This window comes from Gallus gallus, chromosome 5, assembly GCF_016699485.2.
Source record: "Gallus gallus isolate bGalGal1 chromosome 5, bGalGal1.mat.broiler.GRCg7b, whole genome shotgun sequence".
NCBI classification, from domain to species: Eukaryota; Metazoa; Chordata; class Aves; order Galliformes; family Phasianidae; genus Gallus; species Gallus gallus.
The window spans coordinates 5,797,992-5,825,674 of record NC_052536.1 but is presented as its reverse complement, the minus strand read 5'-3'; the positions used below and the strand labels follow the sequence as shown (position 1 = coordinate 5,825,674).

General features: G+C 42.9%; 3 protein-coding genes across 6 annotated transcripts in view; 1 reads left to right on the top strand and 2 right to left on the bottom strand.

Annotated features, from left to right (window-relative positions):
• QSER1 (glutamine and serine rich 1) overlaps nucleotides 1-13,015 on the bottom strand; it is a 37,945-nt gene extending 24,930 nt beyond the window's left edge. The window contains exon 1 of one of the 2 annotated variants that reach the window (XM_015286155.4): nucleotides 12,083-13,015. In XM_015286155.4, coding sequence (XP_015141641.3) covers nucleotides 12,083-12,303 — 221 coding nt within the window. In that variant the 5' untranslated portion in view covers nucleotides 12,304-13,015. Of the gene's footprint in view, nucleotides 1-11,461; nucleotides 11,823-12,082 lie in introns of those variants that run through there. The other variant, XM_046941548.1, reaches the window with a different exon arrangement.
• CCDC73 (coiled-coil domain containing 73) overlaps nucleotides 12,824-27,683 on the top strand; it is a 78,584-nt gene continuing 63,724 nt past the window's right edge. The window contains exons 1-4 of one of the 2 annotated variants that reach the window (XM_040701215.2): nucleotides 12,824-13,135; nucleotides 20,118-20,182; nucleotides 24,687-24,718; nucleotides 25,661-25,803. The gene's annotated coding sequence lies outside the window, so the exon portion shown is untranslated. Of the gene's footprint in view, nucleotides 19,198-20,117; nucleotides 20,183-24,686; nucleotides 24,719-25,660; nucleotides 25,804-27,683 lie in introns of both variants that reach the window. The other variant, XM_040701213.2, reaches the window with a different exon arrangement.
• PRRG4 (proline rich and Gla domain 4) lies at nucleotides 19,524-27,597 on the bottom strand. 2 transcript variants are annotated; one of them, NM_001199415.2, is made up of 6 exons: nucleotides 27,523-27,597; nucleotides 26,954-27,065; nucleotides 23,912-24,075; nucleotides 22,648-22,696; nucleotides 22,132-22,267; nucleotides 19,524-21,448 (listed from the first exon to the last, which is right to left on the bottom strand). In NM_001199415.2, exons 1-6 carry the CDS (start codon nucleotides 27,565-27,567, stop codon nucleotides 21,220-21,222), a joined length of 735 nt encoding a protein of 244 aa, NP_001186344.2. In that variant the 5' UTR covers nucleotides 27,568-27,597; the 3' UTR covers nucleotides 19,524-21,219. The 2 variants fall into 2 exon arrangements, with proteins under 2 accessions (NP_001186344.2, XP_015141644.2); XM_015286158.4 differs by having other exon boundaries at nucleotides 26,954-27,597.

The window sequence follows — 27,683 nt, the reverse complement described above, 5'->3', positions numbered from 1 at the left end:
TAGCCTCTAGAACAATACCTCAAGAAACTTAACTACAAGAATCTCTACGTTCTAGTAAAGCTACTCGAATAAACTTCCTCCTTATTTCTATCATGAGAATAATCAAAGTATATGACGACTTTTTATTTTATTCTTTAAACAAATGCCCAGCTCACAGTTAATGCAACCGCAACCTCAAAAATGAGCCTGCCTTTCAATAAAAACACTGTATTTATTAGAACAGTTAATTGCTTATTGTATAATTACTTGTTGCTGGAATGTAGATTCTTATCTCAAAAAGCCTGCATATATGCTTTTGGTTTACATAGGCTTATCCTAAACACAAGCACAGCAATCTGAAAGATTACAGCCTCAGGGTTTCTTTTTATGAAATCTAACTCTTAAACAGATGAACTTACATGGGCTGTGATTCGTGTATCAAAATTCATCGAGCATGGCAAATAACATTATGGCCATTTAGTCTTTCGTACTCTGGTTTCACAGTTAGAATATCACAAGTGTTCCCACTTGTACTCAAATTCTACATTACTTCCTGAAGAAAGCATATTCATGTTTCTTGGTACCTGGTTGGTTATTATTAGTTGCTACTTACAGGCCAAATCCATTTATCCTTAACACTAACATATCACAGCCATTTCGCACTCCTACTGGCACAACGGAGTGATTACTGCTGGAAAGCAATACAGATTTCACATACACATTTGAAAAGCAGTTCCCTCTGGAAGTATGCTCATTGAAAAGGTCCATTCAAAAGATCAGAGATATCCTCTGTAGAGCTATCATTATTTGTCGTTGCTGTAAAGATGCAATCAAAACATTCTTGTCAATGAGAGCAAAATAACTCTGGTATTAGTCAGCTACATTGCTTGGTTTGATAGAAGATATGAGCTATCTAGTAAAATTTATTGAAGGAAATGTGTATCCTTTGCACTTTACCTGTTACTAGGATACCTCAACCTTGACTTACAACTCTTTATAATTACCCACTATTAAGTCTTTCCTGAATCAACTGTTCATGTTGTCTTTTTATATTGCTGTTAAGGTAATTTATTACCACAGCGCTCTTCAGCTTAATGATTTCATAGAAATTTAGGTCACCAACTGCAGAAGGGTGCTGACTTATATTCCACAAGCCAATCGCCTCAGCTGCCAACACAATTGTTTGCTTTATGCTACCAGTAGGTGCATTTCTTAACTTCAAAATGGAAGCACTGCTTTTGCAAGGAAACAAAATGTAGTTGCAATAAGCGCTGAAGATAAATAGTAGCCTTTTAAAAACTTTCTTGCTTCCTTCAAATAGCCTTGCTCTGCCCTAAGTATCCACACCGAACAAAACGCAGACAAAACCACTTCAAACTAGCACTTTCAGCACTTAATATTTGACAGGGGAAAAAAAAAAAGCATTGTTATGTATTAAAAAATAATCTTTCTATTTTATTTTCCAGATCAATTTTCTTTACAGTCGACAATTTCAACTTTTTCCCTTAAGTTTAGTACCTGAGCAATTATTTACAGCCCTAAAGAAACATATAATGCTTCCATGAAAAACAGACCAGGACTTTGAAGAAGCAAAAGATATTTCTGGGTGCAGGACTTCATTCTTTTGTTCTTAGGCAGCTGTAAATTCTGCCTCTGATAGAAATGACAACAGCTCCAAAAACTGAAACCCTTTAAATCACAGGGCATTTTCAAAGTATTCAAACTGTGAAGAATGCTCTGACAGCGAAACTGGACACCCAGAAGACGAGTGGTTTCCAAAATACAGCACAGCTCTCGGGCTTACAAGACTGAAGTCCAAAACAACCAACCTAAACAAGACAAAAATCCAGGCTGCACTGTGAAGCGATCGGATGTGAGGTAAGCGAGGGAAACAATGTGATTCCATCTGGAGGAGCCTACCTCTGGCTTACTGAAAACAACAGAAGTGTCCTGACTTGTGGGAAGATGAGTAGGCACACAGTCAATTTATAATTAAATCATTAAAAACGCACCAGTATCTTCATATGGATGAGGAAATAGCTTAAAACTTATAATTTGCATTTTATCTGACTTGAGATTTATGTGAAAAGGGGGAAATAGGACTCAAGTTAACTCAAGTATATTTGAATTAAACTATATTAAAAAAAAAAAAAAAAAAAAACACGTGCTTAGCCATCTATCCCAAAGCTCAGACACTTTGCAAAGGCATCTCCCTTCAGGGAGCTCTTCAGATAGCCAACAGTGAGTTCCAGCTAAGAGCCTGAAAGCAAAGCTGATCAAGTGTCAAGTAGCACAGATCGATCAATTTCTAAATATTAAAAATACTCTTCTAAAAGGATCATATATATATACATATTTGTATATATATACACACACATATATGTATTCACGGCATCCTATGGAGAAAGAAAGAACAGAAACATCACATTTACTACAGATGAAATGGAGGGCCAATGGAAAATGGCATGGTCTTCAGCTGCCATGCACTTCAGCTCCCTGCTCTAACAGCAATGGAGGTCACAGGACTTTGCCACAGTATCTAAATTCCCTTGGTTCTCTCACTGGATTGTACAAGAGATGATCCTTTACATTTGAAGAGTCAACCAATATTTGCACAAATATATATATATTTCTTTTTCATAGTCTGGAACAGTTATGGTATCTGTGAAATAAAAGGAAAAAGAATCTGATGCTTGAAAAATGAAGCCCACCACTGAGAAATTAGACAAGTACCCCTGACGTTGATACATCTTAAAAGGGAATAGGTCAGACATTACTGCACCCAGGAGCAGACATCTATTGCATTTGCCTGGCTTGTTTTTGAACCATCATATAAAAAAAACAAAGAGTTGACAACATTTTAAGGTATCTTTAACGCTCTGTTGTCCTGCAAGATAGAAGGCTTCCAAAAAGACAGAAAACACAGAGTTGCACTTCAGCAGCATTATATTACAGTAGAATACACAGTCCTCTTTTATTCACAACCTGTCTGTTATATTGCATTCTTAACTTCTAAGATTGTTACAGACTGCATTCAACATAAAGCCCCAATATACTGCAGGCACCCACCCTTCACTCTTCCACTAAGGATGAATTTATAATGCAACATTCATTTCCCACTTGACACACAGCCCCCATGGACATGACTGAGACCGCCAGCACATGGACACAGAATGCCTGAAGTACTCGCCAGAGGAAAAGCTCCTTACTTCCTTGCTTTCCAGGGCCAAGGTGAGAGCTTCCAAGAACTAAACTCCAAGGCAGGAAATTATACGCAGGTAATTGCCGGAACGAGCACGAGTTTGCAGCGTTCACATGGTTCTTTCTGTGAACACGTCATTTCTTAACAGAGGAAAAGCATTTCTCGGCAACAAAGACCTGTCTCCATTTCATTCCCATGCTAATGTGCCTGACTTATTTATGCTTGAGCCTTCTAGAAAGGAAAGGCAGAACTGCTTGAGGAAAGCACAAACAGCCTTACTGGTACTCCAATACCTGAGTGCAAGTGCTGGCTTGCCTGACTAAGGAACCTGTGAAGTTCTTAATAATAATTATAAATCTGTTTTCAGAAGATCAGTTAAACTAAGTCTTGAAGCTATGGATGTGAAAATTAGGATTCCTGTAGAAATAAGCTATTTCTGAACCTCGGGTACGTGAAAGGAGTTTACACTCTGCTATGTGTTCTTTTTTTAAAGGTAAATGATTGTCATCTAAACTTTATTTTTGCTGACATAATCTATTTTTAAAATGCAGCACATTCATCAAAAAGTCTTTTTTTTTAATTAAATGATAATTAGCAAATATCACTACCACGGCTTTGACTAAAATTCTTTGTAACCTAACCGAAGCAACTTCGAAAAAGAAATACCAGGGTTTACAAAAATCAGGCTATGAAATATGCAAAGATAACCTGAGAAGGTGAAGATATTTCACATTCAGAATTAAAACTCTAAATCAATCCACTTCCAGTTCATGAGGCCCCTCACGGCCCCAGAGCCAGCAGGGGCAGACATGGGGCTTTCAGGCTCTCCCCTGCGTGCCCCACACTGCACACAGCACCATACGGAGAGCAGGCAGAGCGTTAGGGCTTCATGCATCTTCCCCAATACCTTCTGTTCTGCTGCTCACTGCAGAAACACAGGTATGTGGTCTGGGAAGCTTAAACCGTGTAAAGGGCTGCAATCTCTTTTCCTTGTCTTTTGATTATTTTGGTGTTATATTTAATTATCTTCTTAGTTTGCCTTTTCCCCATGAAAGAAGTTTCTTTTTACTCAGCACAGACAAAATAGCTGTAATTTTTTCAATTACTATTACTTCTCTCCTACAAAGCTTTAACTCACAATTTCAAACATTTTGGCAACACTCATGGAAATCCAGCACTTTTTCTCCAACGTGTGATACCATATTTTGTCAAAAGCTTACTTTCAGACACACGAAGCTCTTCTCAAGATCACCACAGCACAAACAGTTGAGCACACAGCACAGTCCTCTATGGTTGGCCAAGATATGCACCAAAATCTTTCATTACTTTTCATTGCAAAATTGTATCTTAAAAAAAAAATCAGCAGAGCATTACCTGAAGATGTGGCTTAGCCGCATCAATGCCTTATAAAACAGACAATTCATTTCAGCACCTGAGATGCTTCGCCACTCTTCTCCTCCCTCTCCACTACTACAGTGCCATAATTTGCAGTAAGCATAAGTATTACCTCTCAGGTTCTACACAAATGTTTGATTTCTTAATAAGCTTTTTATTTTCCAATTACATGGAAAAGATAAAGTTGAAATTGAGATGCTAATCACTAAAGATGGAAGAGATGCAAATACCTCTGTCCTATCGACTGAACTATCTTCGGCAACACCTCTCCATCACCACACCTCCAAGCATTTTACAGTCAAATAACCCATGAATTAGTTTCCTTAGTTTAAAGTGGAAGATAAGGCACACAAACGAAACCACTCAGATTTACAGAAGAGGCCAACCCCCAGAAGCAAAGGTTTAAACATTCTGTACTGAAATAAGAGTCAATTTCTCAAGGTTTCAAAGCTAGTAATTCTAAACCATTGTGAAGCTCAGGCTTTGCAGATCAGAGCCACAGAACTTGCACAGAATTGAGGCAACTACTCACCATCTACATTTAGGAATGCAAACTGCAATATCCTTGTTCATCCGCACAGTCCATCATTCGAGGCAATCAAATATTCTCTAAGTCTTCCAGCAAGCCTAGACATTTCCCACATTGGTTTCCCCACCTCACAACACACAGCAATGGGTACACAGCTCGTATGACCTCCTTTACATTCAATAAAGAGGCACCTCTGTGACTAACATCCCTTCTATCCTAATGTAGGAGGCGTGCTCAGAAAAGATTAACATCGTAAAACACATCAGCAAGAGTCCTTTACATTAAAGGAAACATCAGAGGATGCTGCTCCCCACTTTTATAAGGAAGCTTAGCAAAGTCCTTGAAGAAGCGTTCAAACTAAATTCATTGGTGCTCTCTTCATCTTAAAACAGATCGTAATCTATATATCTAGCCTTCCAAAGAGGACCCTGCCTATCAGGTTGTCAGCAGAAGTTCCAATTCATACCATAAGAACCCAGTTACATGAATACTTCAACTAGAAAAACCTGTGTTGTTCAAAATTGCAGAAAAATAGTTGCACTGTATTTACTTTCCAATAGGAAAAACTTCACCCTATATAATGAATTCCTGTATTAAAACCCAAACATTCATTTTAAGATTTTCTAACTTTCAAGCAGGCTTCTACACAAAAAAACAAGTAATAAGAGAGAACAAGATGACACACCCACAAGTTATAAAATTCTTCTAAACAATGAAAAACCTGTATTTGCTTTTAAAGAGAACAACAGAAGGGAGTTTTCTGGAGGGGAAAAGATCAGAAGGAAATCCCAGCTCTCCTCAGCAGCTCAGAGGATCAGCGACCTCCACATCACCAGCTCCAACAAAAAACTGAAATTAGTTGTCAAACGCTTGCTGCTCAGAGGCTTAAGGAGTCAGCTCTCTAGGATCACTCTTTGTATAGCAAATACTCACAATCAAGAAAAACTTAGTATAAATGCTATCCCTGGCAGACTCAGTAGAGACTAACGAAATGTGAGGAACATATGAATTGAAGGATTATTCACTGCCTAGCACCGGAATTTTTGACACGAAGAAGAGAGAAAGTAAACAGGATGTGGTGTGAAACACTAAGTTGCCATATTTCTGAAAGGGATTTCCTGGTCAGAATGAAGTGCAACACGCAACGTGCAGCACAGGCTGGTACACTCAGTATCTCCACAGAACATCAGCTGGATTGCACACACACAGCACATGTGCAGAGACCATTTGTCTACCACAGTCCAAATGTCCAAGAGCTTTCAGACAAACTGCCAGACATCTGGAAACACCAAAGGGTGTTTCTCAAACTCTTCTCTTGCAACGGTCAGGTGAAAAAGAGGGCTATCTCCAATGAAATCTAGACATATGACAGCCTTGTGCAAGTGATATAGAGTTATTAAGGAGTAAGGATTCCTTTGTATCCTCCTATGTAAATAGTATTACTCTCAGATAAGTGTGCCTAAGGGTGCCTTTTACCTGCTCGGTGTAATTGGTTACACTTATTCAAGTCCCAGGCAAGCATCAGAGGTAGGCATGTAGAAGGAAGATTAAAAGAAAGGCAATGTGGGCAAATAAGAGCTTGTCTTAACACATATAGGTTCTCAGTGAACCGCTCTGGAATAAGAAAATCCAAGTATGCAGATGTTGGTGAATAAAATCTCCTTACTCCTGTTTCCTTTAACCTGTGGCCAGAGAGGTTTTGAGGACAGCAAGAGCATCCATTCATGTGTAACAGCCCATTCAGAGCAAGAAGACAAGGAAGCAACGAAAGGAGAGACGACAAAATCAAAACTGATGAGATCTGCCTTGTAAGACAGGTAAATCTGGTGCTTGATAACTAAGAGCTCAGTCCTCTCTGAATGCACCTCTTTTCTTTGCTTGAAACCTCTCTGAGTTCTCTTCCCTCTGTCACTTGCATGGCACAGCAAGACACGGCTTGCTGGAGAGGCTGAACACTGCATGGTGTCTGCATGGCATTCAGAGTTATTTCTATCACACTTAAGGCCACCAAGGAAGGTCTGAAATGACAGGATTCATGTGCTATTTTTTAACCAGATTTATTTTAACTGTATGGAATAGGCACTCATAATGCAAAATGACTTTTTGATATGCAGAGTTGTGAAGGCTTTTACTAACTGCAAAAAAAAAAAAAAAATCAAGAAATCTATGGAAAATACACTTGCATTCTATAAGAGCTCCACTATCATCTACAATGAATAAAACCAGGCATAGGTGCTTTTTTTCTAACAAAGATTTTTCTAAAAACAACCTCCTTCCCATGACAGCATCATGCCAGGATCAACAGCATCCCCAAAGGGAAAAAAAAAAAGAGGTGGACAAAAGTACAGAAGAAACAAAGGGAAAAGGTTGTTCTCTGGTGATACAAAGTAAACGCTTACACTTAAAGTAACAGGATGAAAGATAAGATACACATACGGACTGAAAGACTTTTTGCAAAGGTGAAAGAATACAAAACCCCTTTCTTTCAGAACAAGGAGGTATTGAGTAACCTGCGGTGAAGCTCTCAGCTCCATGGGAAAGAGCTCACATCTGAAATATCATCGTACGTGACCTCAGGACGGGCCCAGTGTTTCACGTGGTTCCTTTCTGAGCACTCCTTGTGGGGATCTGGGCAACAAAGCTTTGTTGGGACACCTGCTGAAGACAGCAGGGCTGCACCCTCAGATCCTTCTGCAGCTAATAACAAGATGCTTGAAATGCTTGGTGTAGTTGGTACACTCCCAGACAGGTCAGTAGCACATCATTTCAGAAATGCCTTTTTGGTTCATTCATTAAGTCCTCGTAAAATACCTGTGCTACTCCATAGACTGCTTGCGTTCCACTGGGTGTATATAAATGTTTCCAATACAGACCGTGACAGAAAGTTCAGTAATGTTTAGAAGTGACTCACCTTTTTATATGCTTATAAATTTTATTTAATTCTCCTGTGCCTTTATCTTTTAATAGGAAACATTTTAAATACATTCTGTTTATGAGCTTTAGGTTTCAGCGAGTGAAACACTGCACCACAGGGAACTTCTTGTAGAAAAGATGTTTAACAACAAACATTGTTCTTACCTGACAGGAAGTTTCATTTGATTAAAAAAAAAAAAGTTCTGTATTTTTCTATATTACCTGCATTCTTAACTTTTATTTTCTACAATTTCTATAGCCAGGCACAAATCTACTGTAACTTCAGATTGAGCCCGACCGAAGTCACAATCGTACAGCTGTTACAGCTAAAAGAGTAAGTTCAGAAAAATAATAATCCTAACAGTGTATTATCAAAGTTGAAGCCTTGCAGTTACATAACTTTCCCTCTGAACTATCACTAAGCAGTTTGTTATTTTAGATTAGCTGCTATAAATATAGGTCACGCTAACCAAATGTCAGTGCTATCTATTGTAAAGAACCGTCTCAAATTAAATGCTATAAAACCCATACGTCTGGGTAGGACAGAGACGGACAAAGACTGCCAGGCCAGAAGAAACATCAGAGACCACAGCAGTTGCCATCAAGTTTAAAATAACAAATAACTGTGACTGTCATTCAGTCACACACAACACAGGGTTAGGTCCTAGAGCTGGGCTAACACCAAAGAAGAGCAATTAGCAAAAATTCTTCTCTGAATGAAAACAAGAGGGCATGCCAAGTCGGACATGTACTCAACCAGAAACTCATCATTATCGCCTTTCTGCATTTCTCCTTCCAAGTAATTATGACAGTCTCTCCAAGTACTACGCATGCATTATGTTTTCCTGAAGGCTGTATTTTTCCTCAAGCAAGTAACAAATCAATTTGCTGCTCAATATGGGACTGTAGCACCAAAGAGACAGCATCTGTGAAGAAATAAGGTTCTCTAAGAGATAAAGGTCATGAGCAGCATTCTGAAGGAATTCCTTCCAGCTGCAGACAGACAGCATAAGAGGCATGGGGGAAATGGGGAGCGTGGAGGACAGGAGTGCCCATTTCAGCCCTCCTACTAAGGGCTGCTTTGGTTGTGCTGCCCAAGCACTCCTCGGTGTGACTGATCTCTTCCTAGCTAATGAAGAGGTTCCAGTGACTTCCATTTCCACCACCTGTTCTCAATTTGTTGACTTCTATTTACTACGGGATAAGTTATGTCACAGCAGACCTGGTAACGGTGTCCTTACAGTACTCCACCACAGGCTTCCTTTGATAGGAACAGTGCCACTGTACAGACAAAACAGTGCCTGCAAGAAATAAGGAGCAGGATAAAAACCAGATGGCTGAAGTTAAGTACAGGATGACAGAAGCAAAGCTTGTAGGGAGGAGAAATCATTTTGATGAGCCACGACTGTGAACAAGGCTCCGCACACAAAGGGAACACAGCCTGCCACAACACAGCCTGTACCACCATAAATATCAGGACAGCCTGACGGCAATATTGCTGGCTGTACCACCTGAAGGCCACATTCTCTTCAGGCAAGTACCAGATGAATACGGCACACATTTCTGTATTTTAACATCAGATTAGCACAGCTTCAGCTGTTGAGATGACTACCTGTCAGCCACAATCAAAACCAGTGTCTGGAACATTGTGAAGCAATCGACAATGCAAACCATGAGTGCTTGAGCTCCGTTTCAGCACACCAGCACCTTCACAACCTGCTTCCAGCCTAAGTAGTGACCAGCATGGCTCTGACGTCCCAGTTTTCCACCCTCACTGAGGTGAATATCAGTGAGAGCAGAAACAGAAACACCTATGCACACTGAGACTGTATTTAACACTGGCCCCGATGCAGTTTACATCATACCGTATCTTAATTCTTACCAAACAACGCAAACCCTAAATAAGAACTCAGTACAGGAGAACTTCAAGTATATTACAATTCATAGGGTTTTTTTCCTGACGTTGCTACAGTTTAAGAAAGAAAACACAATCAACTTAAATCATTTCAGTCAACACCTTTAAAAACATACCATTTATCAGCATAGCAAAAATACCGTCATATGAAGAATGCATTCAGTAATTCTAATTTGATTTTTTTTTAATTAGCAGGCTGAGTGCTATAGGTAGCAGGCAATGATCCCATAAGCTTCTGCAAGGTACTTGTCTTGGGACCGCTCCCCATACCATTTCCATAAAGCAATTTCCAGAATATAAAACTGATATTACTTTAAAATAGCACCTATTAAAAAGATCAAAGTCGTGTTTTGGAAGCAGGGTTGTTGCTTTTCGGAACGCAGAAAATAATCATCAAGCACTTGTGTTTCTTCAAAGACCCTGGAGGGATCCAGTGTTTCTCTGTGCTACAGATTCTTAACTGACCTGGAAAACACAAAGCTTCTTCATGGAACAGATGACATGATCCTCCACAGATGCTGAAAACTGGCAAGAGCAATACAGAAAGGGCATGTCGCTGACTACCACTGCAGCCAACATATTAACATGACTAAGAGGAGTCCAACGATTAAAAAGGAAGATGAAACAGAACAGTGGGAAATTCTATTTTACCACGCTGGCAACTCTGAAAGGACTGAAGCAGCTTCACGGCCAGGTTGTAGCCAGGAACCCAACGCTCCTTGCAGTTCTCTGTGAAACGGAGAACCTGAAGCCTCAGGCTACACAGAGATCTTCTTTCTTAACATCAATTTAATTGCTTATAAAATGCACTGTCTGCAGTTCAAGGAGGATGACAATAAATTGGAGGGCACCCAGGAGAAAACAGAATAAATGAAGTTTAAAAAAAAAAAAAGAGAGAGAGAAAGAGAGAAAAGAATGCCTGGTAACAAACTTCAGAAAATTATTTTTCTTAATAATGAGAACGTAACACAGAAAACTGATGGAAATCCTAAAGAATTCATTCTTGGGAAAGCATGACTTACCATAGGACCTCCAGCATCAATAGGACCGCAACAAGATTTGGAGCTAAAAACTGCAAGGCAGCCACCTCCGGCTCAGGAGTAAGAAATGAAATGTAGAGCAGCCAGTTGCATTTCACCAAGGGTGTGCTGAATTGGAACCGGCTGCCCAGCGGGGCTGCACAGCCTCCTTGCCTGGAGACATTCAAGGCCCACCTGGACGCTTTCCTGTCTCACCCGCTGTAGAGAACTGCTGTTGGAGGGGCTTAGACTTGACAATCTCCAGAGGTCTCTTACAACCCCTACGACCCAACGATTTTGCAAATTCACTGGGAATTTGCAACCCTACCTCCTAAAGCCTAACCTCCAGCTTCAAACACAGGGGGAAACAACAAAAAGAAGCACTGTGGCCTGCACGATGAGGCCGGACCAGGTGAGTGCAGCAGTCCTCCAACCTGATGCCCCCGTTCATCTGACCAGACGAATCAAAACACGTCCGGCCACCTGCAGGACCCCAGCTACACACACACCTATCCGAAACGCAGATTTTCATCCTCAGACCGCCGTTTGCTTTCACACCGCGCCGCACAGACCGGCAGTGCAGCTCTACCAACCCTCCTTTCAGCCGGCGGAGTTGTGCGCCCGGAGAGCGCCGCGAGGCCAACGAGACAGCCCGGCTATCTCTGCACTTCCCGGAACTCCACCAACTCTCCCTTAGCGCTCCCAGCCAGTCTGGCGGCGAGGCGGCCCGCACGCAGCGCCGGAGGCGGCAGGCAGACGGGCGGGCGGCTCACACGAACCGCAGCGGCGGCTGCGGGCCGAGGTCACCCCTCCGCCGCGCCGCATTGTTCCCGCTCCGCGCCCGCCGCACGCGGGCCCCGCTCCCCGCCCGGCCCGGGCAGCGCCGCCTGAACTCTTGAACCCGCGGCGCCGCAGCCCGGCGCGAGCCTCCGGGGCGGAGAGCGGCGGCGGCGCGCCCCGCGCAGGCAGCCCGCCCCACCGCAGGGCCGCGGGCAGCCGGCCGCACCGCGCTGCGCCGCGCCGCCCGGGAGCGGCCTCGCCCGCCGCGGGGCCCCGCTCCTACCCGCGGGCCGGGCCCGGACCCAGACCGCGGCCTTTCCCGCCGCGTCCCCCCGGCGGCCGCTCCTCACCTGGGCTTCGGGCCGCCGGCGCCCCGCTCGTAGGCCCAGGCGGCGGCGGGCTGCGCGGCGGCCGGGGCCAGCGGGTCGGCGAAGCTGGGGGTCGGCGGGTAGTTCCTGTCCATCATCGGGGCAGGGCGCGGGGCGGCGGGGGCTCCGCTGGGGCCCTGCGCGCAGGGCGGCGGCGGCGGGGAGCGAGCGGGGCGGGTGGGAGCGGCCCCCCCCTGCCTCATGCGGGGCGGGCAGCGCCGCGGCCCCCTCCCCGCCGCGGGCCAGGCCGCCGCGGCCCGGCCCCCCCTCCCCGCCTCCGCTCCCCTCCCTGCCGCTCAGCCGCGCGGAGCCGCGGGCGGCGGCGGCGGGGGCTGCGCGGCGGGCAGGCGGGGACCCATGTCGGGCCGCTCCTTCCCAGGATGCACCTCCCCGCCACGGCCCGCGGCGGGGAGCGAGCGGGGCCCGGCGCCGCGGCCGGGGGGCAGGGGAGGAGATGCGCGAGCCGGGACGCGCGGCCTGGCGGGGCGGCCGGGCCGGGCCGGGCCGGGCCTGGCGGCTACGGGGGGGCGCGGCGGCCGGCACCGGGGCGGGCGGAGGGGGCCGAAGGCGGGGACGGCCGGTGAGGGGAGAGGCCGGCGGCGGCGCGGCAGGGCCGCGTCGAGCGGAGCGCTGGGGCTTTGTTGGAGGGGCCGGGGCGGGGCCATCTTGTTCCCGCTGAGCGAAGCGGCGCTCCGCGGCGTGGCGTCAGCACCGGGCACCACCGCCGCCCACGGCCGGGACTGCGAGCCCGGCGCCGACAAGATAGGGGGCATCGCGGCGACCTCAGCACTGCCTCGGAGGGCGCGCGGTGCGGGGCCGACCGGCAGTCCCGCCACCGAGGGGTGAGACGAAAGCACTGCCCGCGGGCGCGCAGGTGTCCGCGCAGCACCCCTGAAGGCACCGCCGGCGGCGGGCACGTGACTGCGGCACGTGACCTGCGACCGCCTCCCCCCGCGCATAAATTGAATAAATCTGAGGGACGGGGAGGGGGGTGTTTGTGGTTCTGGCGTGTGTGGAGGGCAGGGTGTGGGGCTGGTAAGATTTTTGTTTGTGTTTTTTTTTTTTTTTTTTTTTTAATAGCTGATGAGGGGACTTGGTGGGTTGAGGGAGCTGGGATTGCTCAGTGTGATAAAGAGGAGTCTTGGGGGGGGGTGTGGTGCTTTCTGAAAGGAGGTTGTGGTGAGGTGGGGTCAACCTCTTTATCATAGAGCTATAGAATGACTTTGGTTGAAAGGACCATGTTGATCATCTGGTTTACAACCCTCCTGTTATGTGCAGGGTTGCCAACCAGCAGACTAGGCTGCCTAGAGCCACATCCAGCCTGGCCTGGAATGCCAATGGGGCATCCACAATCTCCTTGGGCAACCTGTTCCAGTGCTTCACCACCCTCTGTATGAAAAACTTCTTCCTAATATCCACCCTAAATCTCCCATCTCAGTTTAAAACCATTCCCCCTTGTCCTGTCCCTATCCACCCGCACGAACAGCTATTTCTCCTCCTGTTTATATGCTCTGTTCATATACTGGAAAGCCCCACTGAGGTCCCCCCCTGAGCCTTCATGTTCTGGGTAACAGTGTTAGGACAAGGGGGGATTCCGGCTGGGTCTTAAAAAGAGTTTCTTCTCAGAAAGAGCAGTCAGTTGTTGGAGCAGGCTGCCCAGGGAGGTGGTGGAGTCACTATCTCTGGAGGTATTGACTGAGAGGGCAGATGTAGTGCTTAGGGGCATGTTTTAGGTGGGGATGGGTTGGGATTGAACTAGGTGATCTTATGTGCCTTTTCTAGCCATGAATATGGCACAGGATGAGATGTGCTGAGGTGAGCATCAGGAGAAGAGGGCCCCAGGGCAATGGCTGCTTGCTGTGGATGAAGGTGAGGGAGCACCTGAAGGCTTCTGTACTGCTCAGAAGAGAGAGGTATATGCTTGTGACTGCATAAGGCTTCTGAAAGTTCACTTTGTAGTACTTGAGGCAATGACAAATCACAGGGTTTTGTGGGGAAATGCAGGCAGGAGAGACTTTTGCCTGCAGCTAATCTGATTAGATATGTGATATAAATCAGCATCTCAACGTGTGAATGGAGTAGGGGAAGTGCTTAGCAGGGAAGTTGTTAGCTAGGGGACTTCAGGAGGGAAAGCTGAGCTTCTGATTCTCTCGTGCCCTGCTTCAAGAAGCAGCATGGCCAGTGTGGGGAGGGCAGGTGAGTGCCAACACCATTGGCATGGAAGAGGCTGAGGAGAGGCCGGGGAAGAGGGTGGAGAGTGGAACAGAGCATGCCAAGGACAAACCAGCAGAGTGAGTTTTCCTTCTGTTTGCGTAAGTGAGCGCCTGCACTGTTTGCAGCAGGAGCCTTTCCCTGGGAAGCACAGCCAGTCACTGTTTTACGTGTGATGCAGGCATGATGAAAGAAAACACCTCCAGTTTTATGCTACTGGAGAAGCACTTGTGCTGCTGTTGCACTGGAAGTAGCTTTGTGCTAGGAAAGGACACTTAGATGTCCTTGCAGGATGTCTGCTCATCTCCATTACATTAGTCACCTGGAGTTTGCTGTTTCCTTCAGATGGAAAGGGTGATAGATGTGTGCAGGTGGAGCCCCGTGCACTCAGCTATAGGGTTGGTTGGAGGGATGGTGGTGATGTAAAAGCTTCTTACTGCAATTTTGGGACAAGGTATTAATAAATTGTAAAACTACCAGTGCTGTGTTGAATTCTTCTCAATTAATGACATGAGCCTTAAAGCATGCCACGGTGTGTATTTTTTTTTACAGATTATTTCTCTAAAGAGAGGTATATGTTAATGCTGATACGTAATTATAAAATCCTATTGCATAAGACATTCCAAGCAACAAACATCAGTTGAGATCTATAGGCGTGGAAAAGATAGCTCATTTAGTGGTCTGAGCTAACTGTTTAAGTATCAATATACTACAGACACAACTGAGAGCACCACCACTAATGTTTATAAACACCACCTAAAGCACTGTTATCCCATAGTTTGCATTTCCTGTGTCTGAGAGGCAATTGACTTCTCCTGAGGAGCCTGGGAGACTCCTACCCTTTTCTCATCCAACCGATCCCTGTTTTGTTGCTATTCTTAGAAAGCTCCATTGAAGTTTGGTGTTCAGTCTTTGTGGCAGAAAGATATGTTGTAACACTGACTTCTGAGAACAAAAGAGTGTGTAGAGTGAGTTCTTTTTATGTTGTCTTGGTATCCACAGCAAAAATACTTGATAAATCCTGTTAATCTGTGTGTATTAATTTAAATACTAGACAGTTTCATGATTCTGAACGTTGGTGGAAATGTTTCAATTCTTGCATTCATAAGGAATGCATCAGTTTCAAAATCAATTACTGCTTGACTCTGAGAAACTGACCTTCAGTGGGCTTCAATACATTCAGGGCTGTAGCTCATAACTGATTGTACTATATGTGTTTTTTTAATCAAATATTTAAGAATGTTTTTTTCTGAAAAACAAGCTATTATGAGTAAGATCTTAAATTACAGCACCGTAATGCAATCTGTGCAGCTTAGCAGCCAGGGGCAGTGCTGAATTCCTGTTGCTCATTCTTCTCCCTAAACAAAATAGTCTCCAATTGGAAAAATAATGGATCTTCTAGAGACCCAAAATTGTCATTTGGGGGTTAGGAGGCACATAAGCACAGATTTATGTACTTAAAGCAATATTTTAGTGGAGACTGTGCCTAATGTCCAGGGAGTGTTCTTCAAAGCTGCAGGTGCTTGCTGCCTGTGGATACCTTGTCCCAGTAGGGCTGGGGTGCCTTGGATGCTTGCTGGTACCAAAAAGGAGAAGGCCTTCCCTTCCTCCTCCTCTGCTCCATCATCCTGCTCCCAGAGATTCACTCTGATCACAAAGTGAGCTGTAAATTCACTCCTGGCAAAAGAACATTTAATTTTTTTTTGCCAGGTCACGTTCCTGTAATTCCACAGAGCTGAGCCAGCTTGTTTTGCGTCAAACAAATACTGATTCAGGGCAAAGAGTGGTACTGTGCAGCCAGAAGCAGGTGGGAAAGGAAGGACGTGACGAGAAAAAGCAGGAAGCTTGCTCTTGATGACAAGATGTTGAGGTGGCTCATGTTGTGTTCAGTGTAGGAATCTCTACTGAGTGCTTGAGAGTATGTCTCCAAAGGCATAACAGCCTTCTCTGCCCCTCCTTAGCCAAAATCAAGCCAGCTCTGGCAGAACTGTTAGCTAATATACCTGCCCTTTAACTTAATGGTACATAATGCTTAAAGGCAATGTCACATTTTAAGGCTTAGTTTTATCTTTAAAGTGGCCACATGCCAATTGAAATGTAGGATCCAACTAATGGGTAGTTTTAGTCATTATTTGTCATCAAAATTTTGATTTGGCAATAATTAGTCATAAAAAATGTGATCTGTTCATAATTAAAATCAGTAAGTCAGTCACAAATGGAGGGCCAGAATAAAGCACCACTTCACATTTTTTGTAACTTATTTATTACTTATTTGTTCCTTAGTGTGCTGTTAGTGCCCATGTTAGTGCATCTGCTGAGTGTGATCAAGTATTTTCCTATTGGAACATTCTGCCTGGCCATATACATGGTATGTACAGCTTTAATAGTACCACAGATGTCAAATACCAGGATAGCACCACTCGGGGTCTTTGTGCATGAGGCAGCAGGTGGCACTGAATGGAGCAATTCTTCTGAGGGCCAGCAGTTGCTGCCTGTGCTTTTGGCATCCTTTTAACCGCAGGTACAGCAAACCTGGCTCTACCAGGCTTTTCCAGTATCTGTCCACAAACACTGCACTCCTTTATAGGAGGCATTGCTTTTGTCATTTGCCTTTCCATAACAGAAGCTGCCTGGTTTTGCTCTTATCTTGGTTTTTCCCACATGTTTAACCATAGAGACCTTTTTTTTTTTCTTTTTTTTTTTTTTTTTTCCCTTGCATGAAGAAGCTTCCAGTGAAGCTGTTGCTTTTGCAGCAAAATGGTTGAAATGCTTTCAGGCGATTTTGATGCTCTGAGAAGAGTCATAGCAAAAGCATGGAGTCAGAGGCACATGCTGGATCAGTGAGCTGACCAGCAGCCTCAGCTGTTCAGCAAAGAAAGTGGTTAAAGCACAGCATGCAGCTAATTCTGCAAGTCTGAACTTATGACTAGGTTGGTGAAAGTGGACGAAGGGCTCATATTTCAGATCATGATAGTGCTTTATTCTGCAGCTATCACAGCATCATAAATAGCTTGCTGACATGCACAGACGTCTTGGTGGCTGACTTACAGTGACAAACACGTTTCCATTTGCCAACAAACACTCTAGAAATGCTTAGCAGTTAGTCTTATCCTGAGAGAATGGGTTTTTAAGATTGATGGAAATAGTGGTTCAGAGACTTGCAGACATCTTTATGAAAATTAATGTTTCAGTGATTAAAAATATCCAAATAATGTGAGTATGTGTGACCAGATGAAGTTTGAAGAAGTTTGGGCCAAAGCTGAGCTGGGACCGATTAACAGACTTTTAAAAAGAGTGCAGAATAAAATTTCTGCAGCTTCTTTCTTCTCTGTTGAACAGACATTAGATATACATCTATAGAACATAGATATAGGACCTTAGTGTGGACTTTGTGTAGGTATACATGCTTCCAAGCTCTGGTGTCTTCCATTAGAAGTAATGAGAAGTACATCAGGTATTAGGCTGGACTAACACAAGTCTTGGTCAAGTCTGTTACCAATCTCTGCTCTTTCAGGTGCAATTGTGACTGTGGTCCTGATCAAAGCAGAAAATTGCAGTTGCTTAACATATTACATTTTGCATTTTATTTGGCTCTTGGCCTCTTCAAATGTCAAACTAGACACTAGTAGATGTGTAAATAGGGAAGAAATTGCTGCCTTTCAAAGAGCACACTTTACCAGGGAGCCTCAGGGCAAGTACTCTTTGCATTTCTTTATGCTCTGTGCCTTTTTTTTTAACTTTAAAAAAAAAAGAAAAAAAAAAGTAAAGAAAAGAAGCTTGGGTATAATTTCAAACAAAGCAATCACAATATTCCGGAAGAATACTGAAGTTAATCTACAAAATTATGGCACTTGATGTGTGAGCTGGCACAAAGCATGCTGTGCCAATGAGAGGAAATCCTCCTTTCCTTCATTTTCCCAGTTCTTCTGATCATGTGGTTCCACAACTTCTGAGGCACTGCTGCTCACATTTGAGTTAGTTCAACTCACATACTCCCTTTGTTTTTGCTGGATGTGTGCATTCAACTGATTTATGAACTATGATTTAAAACTTGTGTAAGGCAAGTGGGAGAAACGCAGTGAGATTTAGGAGAAAAGGGAATTAAAATAAAGCCTTTACTCTCAAACAAGCTCATGATCTGACAAGGGTTATCTTAACTCTTACTAGAAATTATCATTTGTATTGCATCCAAGCTAAGTGTTCACCATTAAATACTGAACATTTAAGTCTCAGTATTAGTTTAGTAGGCTTTGGTACTTAGAGAATTTCACTGAAGGTGCTTGAACAACCTGAGCGATCAGAGGTATTTCTTATTTCTTACATGAAGTTGGTTGGCACTGCATCAGAATTTAAAACCTGTTCTAAGGTCTTTTCAAAACATACCAATTTCTAGACATAAGTATTTTGTCTGATTGTCCATGTGTCTGGCTTAATGTGAATGAACCTACACCCCACCAGTTGTATTCTGGGCCCCAGTTCAGTTGACTGCTTCATTGTATCTTTGAATCTTTGCTGTGCTTTGAGTTTTAACCAGCTTGTTCAGTTCATCTTGTGTGGCTGGGAGAAGTACAAATCTAGCTATTTTATTTCTGCTGTGGGCAAAAGAGAGTGGCTTAATTTAGTATAATCATGCAATTTGTTTGTTTTCCTTTGAAGGTACTCTGCGCCATGTAGTACCTTGGAAGCGGTGTTTTCGATATTGCTGCCTCTCTCACACCAAAATGCCAGCACTTAAAGTTGGAATGAAAAGATAACTAGGACAGGTGCATTCAAAAGGCTGTATCAGATGGACAGAGGGAGGGATGAAATATATTAAGTCACAAGAACCAAATACACAGCTCAGGGACTACTAGAAGCAGAAGCTACCGCTGAATTAAGAGCATAAGGTATTTGTGGAGATGTGCTGAACACATCTGAGAGGAAAATACAAAATTTCTTAACTGTGAAAATGATACAGTGATTAATTTGTGCGTTACAAGAATGAAGATATTTTCAGTGTAAAGACAATGAAGTGTCTGATAGAGGAGTTTCATACCTGGGGTTTCTTTCCTGTTCTTCCCCACATGGAACAAGTGAGGGTAGCAGCAGTAAAACTTCTGTTGGCAGGTGAGGTTTTAAATAAAGTAGACTTTTTGAAGTTTTTTTGTTTTTTTATGTTAGTAGGCATCATTAGGAATAGAGAATAATATTTAAATCAGGTTTGGGAACAGCATTGTTTTTAAGTAATGTGGTAGCACATTACATTTTTATTAACAGAAGTGATCGGTTCTTACATTTTTGGCTCCAATCCCAGAGCGGTTGAAGCCAATAAAAATGCTTGCTGTAGACTTTGATAGAACCAGAGTCAAATGCTTCATGACTCACGTCTTCCTGAACTGCAGTGAGGAAATACACTTCCATGTGGTACTTTGTTTTCGTTCTTCCAGTGAATTCACACGTGCACACACACCCACTTACTCATGAAAAAAACTGAAATATGTAATGTTTATAATGTTGCTCATCAGAGGATTTGAGAAATGAAATAGTAGTCTCTCTTGTTTCGCTGATGCATAAAACAGGTTAAGTGACTTATTTTTAAGTTGACAGGGTTGGAGACTACTTTTCAGACCCTCAGTTATTTGCTGTGAGTAATCATCTGTCCACATTTGTAAGAGGTTGCATGATGTAACCTTGTATGATGTCGAAAGGGCAACACGGAAACGATGTTTTGGGAAATGGGCCACGGTGATGGCTAAGAGCATTTAAGTACTGTGACATGTTTAAACCTGTTCTGAGAGAAATGAAGTACTGTATATTTTCTCTTCAGAATCTCATTTAGAAAAGAGGCAACCCAGTGAACTGCTTGGGAATTTTTTCCCTATCTAAGATGAGGTAAGTTATGTTATGTAAGCTATGTAAGTAAAATAAGTTATGCTTATTTTAATGATATATGTGCTTTGTAAATTGTTGTGTTGCATGTAACCAGTATTTGAATGTCAGTCAATGCATATTTTCAGTACCTTCAGGATCTAAACTGCAGATTCACTGACTACATGTGAAGTGTTACACTCTACAGAAGGTGCAGTTTCTGTACTATTTCTGTAGTTTAATCATTGAAGAATCTGAACTTTCATGAGCCCTGTGAAATTCCTCTCTTTAAAAGTGCTGCTGTCACTTTCATTTAATTTGTATTTGTCATTCTTCCTGTCTCTTCCAAAGGCCCACAGTACTCGTTCAGTATTCTACTCTAAATAACAAGCTGGAGTATCAAAAAAAGCCTTTGATTAAAGTATATTTTTGTTGAGTGTGCAGTGTGCCATGCAATTAATTACTCTTTTTAATCCAAAATAATAATCACAAAAATACATCAAATTAAGTAATGTTTACCAGCAAAGTCTAAAACAAACCATTGTAATCCAGAAGTAGTAATATATTCACGCTTGCAAGATAAACTCATTAAATGATTTTCATACTCAAATCTATTACTAGAATGAATAGAAAATTCACACAGCAGTAAAGTATGTCAAACAACACAGTAGACTTATAATGATGACTGAAAGTATTAAGTCACCAAAAAATGGTTACTGTCAAAACCAATTAAAATAATGTTCCTCCTAAAGAAACAAGATGAAACTATTAATAAAACATCAATAATATGATGGGGTGGCTCAAAGTGCATGTGCAAGAGGGGCAGTACAAGACTTACTCTTTATACATGCTCTCTTCTTATCACAATGATCTTCTGCAAAGAATAGTTCTGCAGCTTTTGCAACAGTTCACTTCTCCCAAAGGGGATCTTGATTTGCTCCTAGTTGTGCTAACGATCTTTCACGTTTTTGTAAACCATCTTGCAATATGCAAGGTAGTGAACTTTTTAAAAGTTTGTTATACTTCAGTAATCCCTCCTCCCTTTAGGAGGAGGTCTGTAGCTAAGGGGCAGGAAGCGACATAGACTTTCTAAATGCCCGTACCCATTTTGGGGGCCCTGGGTAGGGGGGTGGTGGTGCATCATGTTGGCTGCCTGAAGTAACTGCTTGCTCGTAAGTTGGTAGTCCTGAATCATCAGTTCTGGGAGGAAGTGGATTTAAAGAAAGTTCTTCGTGCCTTCTGAAGATGGAAGTCGAACTATGTCTTCTGCTTCTTCCATGATCCAAATGCCTAAACAAAATTAACAGCATTTATAAACAGTGGCTTTTGTTTTAATAAAGGAAAGAAAGAAGTCTTTCTTGTAAAATTTAAACCACAACAAACACCCTTGCCTTTAATGATCATAAACACCAGAATCCAAATACTCTCTTCAAGCTACACGGTAGGAATAGTTCACTAAATTTATAGGGAGGAGAGAGCAGAGAGTCCTCTCATGCTCCTTGAAGTTTATGATGAAGGAACAAGCAGGGCTAGAGAATTAGCAGAGAAGCATTTTCTCCCATCTAATTCTTTTCACATCTGACATAGCATCTATGCTCTTTATGGCATACAATCTACTTTTAAGTGTGAAATAAAACACGTTGGGCCTTCCATTGTAGACCCCAACATATTAAAGTGATGCTGTATTTTAGTGTTTTGGGTCTAAGATGACACACAGAAAACAAACAAACAAAAAAAACAATAACCAGAAGTTATGTCAGCCATGCGAGTGTTGTTCTGTTGCTCTATTTTTATATGTTACTGATTAACTTCAGAGTAACTAGTGCTTACCATTGTAATTTTGCTTCCAGGAAAGTAAGAAATTTCCTATTGGCTTCCCTGAGGACACAGTTAAACCAACCACTGGTGGTTTTTAAATGCCACCCTCAGAGACCGAACTGCTTGTCTTGTTTTTAAGCAATGAAATTCCTTACCCTGGTGGTTGCCTTGATTTACATCTATCTTTGCAGCAGTAGAAGATAAGCAGTCCAATTATGGCTAACATTCCTCCAGCAGCAATTGGACCAATGAGAAGTCCTGTAATGTTAATTTGTTGTAGCGTTTCATCACCTGAAAATAAAACATGGGTTATTTTCAGATAGGGTTCTTTCTTTCTGTGTTCTCAAGAGTTTACAGTGTGAACTACTAATTTTCGTGTGCTGTTCTTTTTCACAATGTCTAGCTTGCTCTGAGAAGCCATAATATCTGTGCAATACAAGCTAAGATTGCTGTTCATGTTCATTTTAAAGCAAAAGTGAGCAGATGTTCCTTTTCTGTACATGAAACTTTTGAGATGTCTCTCATCCAATGCCTTCCAAATATTATTTCATGTACTTGTGACCTTGGCTGAGTTGTAGATCTGCTCTCTGAATGCACAGTGTATTTCTAAGAACGTATTAGAATAAACATGAAGTACTGCAATATGAGAAAAGAAGAAGAGGGTTACTTACCTGTTTTTATCCTAGGACCTGTAGCTGAATAGCCGCTCCAAAACTGTGTCTTTAAAAATACAAAGGAGCAGATTTTAAAAAGATCCATAGTTGGCAGGCTTACTGACCATTTTTTGTAAATACAGCACTGTAGCAAAATTTAACAATGGCATGAATGGAAGCAACTCTTGCTGAATGATTTGAACTTGCTTATTCCAGCATATTTTTGTCATACGCTCAAGTCTGCATAAAAATTGCAACTTCAAAAAGAATAATAATAATACCAGTTCTGAACAACAAAACTGCATTAACTGTCTAATATTAGGCCATACAGAGATATTTTTGCCTGATTACAGTGGAAGCTAGCACATATCCTGACACAAAAAATGCTTACAGTTAACCTTTGAAAATCCCTACAAAAGAGTATTAGTGAGGTAAAACAAGTTCTTAAGAATCAGACATTTGCATGAACAGTATTTGAATTCATATTAATGAAAAACATTTACGTTGCATGATTGCTGTACATCAAGTGTGTTTAGCCATAATTTTGCCAGATAGCAAAGAACTCCAGCAAGAATCTGATTTAACGCTTTCACAATTGCAAACTAACATTTTCAACTTGAGGTGTTCTTTGCCCTTTCTGAGTTAGGGCAGAGCACATCCAGGATCAGGAAGAGATTACTGTTTTCTGCAATCAGTCAGTCTTCAGACAGCCATTATGTTCTATTGCTGGGCCAGAAGGTTTTTTATATATTTTCTCTTTTAATAAAAATTTTATTCCAAGCTGTATATATATATGCAGCAACTTAGAAGATGATGCTACAAGAATACTCTTCAATAGCTAAACTGTAGATCTAGGTTGTACTCCTCTCTTACAAAACACTTGGCATTAGACAAGGATGAAATCAGCCAATTAATGTGTGGAGCACGTGGAATGCATTTAACCTGGATGCTGAGAAATTGCTAAGAAAAACACTGAGATTCTGAAACATATGTAGATATGTATAGGTATACCTTTTCTATGACAAGAGGCACCTGTGAAGTTACATTTACATTTCTTTCACAGAACTGGAGCCCTCGTCTAAAGTATGTAGGGAAAAGTGTATATGCAAGCCCATTCACTGTATATCTAGAGCAATAATTCCGTCTAATTTGGGCCTCTACTGCTACTATAAAACAAGCAGTTGTCTCACCTGTGCTATTTTCTTAAGGGCTAAAGGATTTAAGTACAGTAATCATCTATTCAGCAGTCTCTTTCAGTGTATTAAACTGTTTGAACAATTACCGTTCTATCAGGGTCTTCAAAAATTTCTCTGGCCTCCTCATAGCTGCACAGCTCTTCCATACATTCTCTTTCCAGGTTATCAGGTGTGAACGCTTCAAAATCAAATCTGTTGTTCAGAAGATGTCGTCCAATAAATAAATTGGCCTCCTTTGCTGATGCGAACACTAGTTAAAAAAAAAAAAGTTATTTAAAACAAGCTAGGAAGGCTAAATCTTATGGTTTTTAAAGAATGGGTAACATCCTAAAGGACTATGTTGAATCCACTTCATCCCCTGGCATGTCTCAAGAAAGAAGCACAAAGCTCTCCTCCTAAAACATTGTCTCTGCTGCTATCTTTTCTAACTATGCAATATAAAATAGAAATACTTTCCTCCCATAAAGCATTTCAGCTATCCCTTATACTGACCAAGAGTATTTGGACAGCTGTTGGAAGTTCAAGTTTTAGTATCATTCCTTCTGGGATGTGGGCATCAGAGCCCTTCAGAACAAAGTAATACTTGCAGAAAGCAGAAATCCAGTCAGATTCAAAGTAGGCAAAAAAAGAACCCTCAAAATACATTTATCAATATTCTGCAAGTTTGTTTACACAATTTAGAACTTAAATCATGGCAGCAGAGCCCTATTCATTTCACGTTTGTTCTCACTGTTGTGACAGCAAGTTCCGTGTAAAGGCTGGCGTGTTTGTTTGCTTTAAATTAGTGTGTGATAGGAACTTTACTGGCAGCAAGCACTTATGAAGACAGTTAATTCTTTTCCTCTTTTGTGCTTACTCTAGGTGCCACGAGGCCCTGTGGAGTAAGTTGTGAGGTAAGATTCCAGAAGAGTCAGTGAAACTATAGGAGGCTCTGGAATACAGGAATGCGTTTTGTCACCAGACATTCTTCACAGTCAAGTTTTGGCCTGTTCTTCCTACACCTTCTTTTAGGAAACATCATCTTTATATAACAGAACTAGTTTTCTGGCTTGTCTGGTAGTGAAAGTGCTAACCCTAACCCTGTACTCTAAGAAGTCCAGACTATTTGGTACAATAACTTAAGTAGAGGATTATTTTTGCAAGTGTAATGCAGAAACAGCATTGTTCTATACCAAGACAGCCAGCTAAAAAAGGGGTTAAGACTCAGAATAAGGGCATTCAGCTACAAATTAGCCCTGTGTTCTTGTTTGTTTGTTTTGCTGGATTACCATATCATTCAGGAATTTTTACCCTCATAGTTAGATAGCTCTTGCAGTGCTATCTCAAAACATTTTGTTCTCTGTAAACTAAGAAAATGCAAGTATAATCTGCATATTGGTTGTTTATGCTTTTAGTATTGCAGTGTATTGAAGAAATATTACAGCATGTATGGAAGGAACAGTATGCATGTGTAAAAAGGCACATCTTTTACTTCAAAGTAGTTGCATGATAATCTATGCTTAAAATATTGATGCTGTGTGTAACAGTAATTAGAGATAAGGTCTTCATACAAGAAAAAAAGTGGAAATGGAAAATACTTACAATCTTACATTACAATAAATAGTATATTATCCATATTTTGCTTCATTGCAAAGCACATTTGAATAATCAAGCAGATCTTTGGTTTTGCTCAGCAGTGTTTCATTCCTTACTGCAAGCAACATTAGCTATACTTCCAAATTAATTTAGATAATTGCTGCTTTTTAAGGAATGTGGTGGAACCCTAGATCCCAGTGATACGAGCTCTTTCTCTCTCAGTCTTTATCCATTTATCTGCTCTCTTTATCACTTTGTAGGATGTAATCAATACGCACCTGTCTCCACCTCCAAATAACACACAGCCTGGTGATTAAGGAAGTATTTGGAGAATGAAACAGATGAATTTGAATTCTCTGCTAGACGCAGTTCTGCAGTCCCTGGGCCACCATTCAACAAGATGGTAAATCCAGTTTTAGTATGCCTCACGTTTAATTAAAAATGCATCCACACAGCATACTGAATAAAGTCACTCTGGTGGTAAAAGATGCTCAGAAAATGCTGATGGGGTAACCTCCCACTGCAGGTACCCCACACTCTTGCCAACTGTTCGTTCTACTTGCTAAATCACTGGATAAAAGAGTTGGACCCCTCACTTTCCGCTCCACCTTGGAGTGATGCAGGCCTTTTTATTGCCAGGGGAGGTTTCTGTGCTATGAACGCACAAGGAAGAGGCAGCCTGGCAGCGCTCTGTTTTGCCCCACAGCAGTACGGATTTTAATGAATAACCTGTGTTCAGCATTTTTCTGCTCAGCCTGCTGCCCTGAAGGAGTTCCCTCCTCAATGTCACGGCTTTGACAAGTCTGTGTTAGGATTATAGCACTCCTCATTCACTGAGAAGACAGGGCAGATATCTTACAGATTCACTTGTGAAGCCCTGATGCTGAAATGTTCAGTAGTCCACACAAGTCACAGTACTCGAGTCCTTCTTGGACACATCATTTATTTCTACCTTCCAAATTAAGGAACTGCAATAGCAGCACTGTGCTTTGTTTCAAGGTGGTGTAAGGAATATAGTACTGAGGAAAAATATCAGTCTCAGCAAACAAGCAAATAAACCCCAAAGAAGCAAATGAGTTTTAGACATTCAAATAAAACTGTCGTCCAATGTGCTCAAATATGACGGCTGCTCCGAAAGTAATGCCTCCTGTTTTATGATGTCGGCCCATAACATCAGAGGTGGATGTTGGTCGTATAGCAGCAGAGGCTGAACCTTTCCACCAATATCCTGTTGTATTTTGTTGCCGTGTGACAGATGGCAGCAGAGGGGCAGTCTGACAGAATGGCATCTGACATGGAAGTAACTCCTGTTCATCACTGGTGAAAACAGAACATTAATGGCAGCGACTATGTTGAAAAATAGCGTTTTGTAGCTGAGAATTTGCTCTGACAAACAGTGTTACTGCGGTCTTCATATCTGTTGTCGTTTCCATGGAAATAAATAGGAGGCATTACTGTCGGAGCTAACACAGTACTATCAAAGATTTCTCAGGGGAAACAAAGTTAAGAAGATACTATTACTGTTCTGGAAACTCGTGCTGGCAGTGCCTTACCATATGCGGCGTCGGGCTGCTCCGAGCCACTCGGTCTCTGTGCGCGGTGAAGAAACGCCGACACGGTCACCTGGAGCTGGCAGAGCAGCAGCAGCCCCAGCATGGCGCGTACCTGCCCGACAGAAACCAGCACCTCAACGCAGTGACAACGCAACCTCCCGACTGATGAAGCCTGAATGAGTCCCACACATGAACTCATCCAACGCAAGTGCCTACACGCCGTTCAGCCCGACGGATCCCTAACAGAAAGCACCGACCCGAACAGGTCCTGCGTGCCATTGCGTAATTCCGCACAGGTCGCCGGGGCTGTCCCACCGCGCAACACCCGCTCTGGGGGCACGGGGGCGCACGGGGCCGAATGGACCTTCGGGCCGGCCATCCCGGCGGGGCTGAGCTATCGCCCCTCGCTCTATAGTTAATCTGCGGGCTAAGAAGCGCGATACTGAAACAACCGCGACCGCCCGCGGAACGGGGGGACGCTTGAGAGCCCCGACGAGGAGACGGAGAGCCCGTGCCGTGCCGTGCCGTGCCGTGCCATGCTATGCCATGCCATGCCATGCCATGCATACCTGCCCACCGCAGCTCCAAGCCGAGAGCCAGTTGCCGGGAACCATCCGCCGCCGTGCGCTGCGCTGAATGCTTCCTGGAAGGGGCGCGGTGGACTCCAGGGCAGCACCCGCCCCACACCGCCCCGCCCCGCCCCGCCCCGCCCGCCGCGTGGCCGGCTGCG

What these genes read in the sequence shown, in the direction of transcription:
- PRRG4 (XM_015286158.4), bottom strand. Translation starts at nt 27,152, where the DNA reads ATGAGTTCATGTGTGGGACTCATTCAGGCTTCATCAGTCGGGAGGTTG. An exon ending in GCAGCCCGACGCCGCATATG is followed by an intron (nt 24,076 to 26,953) that starts GTAAGGCACTGC and finishes TTTTTTAACTAG; the next exon opens with TGTTCGCATCAGCAAAGGAG. An exon ending in TTGAAGACCCTGATAGAACG is followed by an intron (nt 22,697 to 23,911) that starts GTAATTGTTCAA and finishes GTATTTTTAAAG; the next exon opens with ACACAGTTTTGGAGCGGCTA.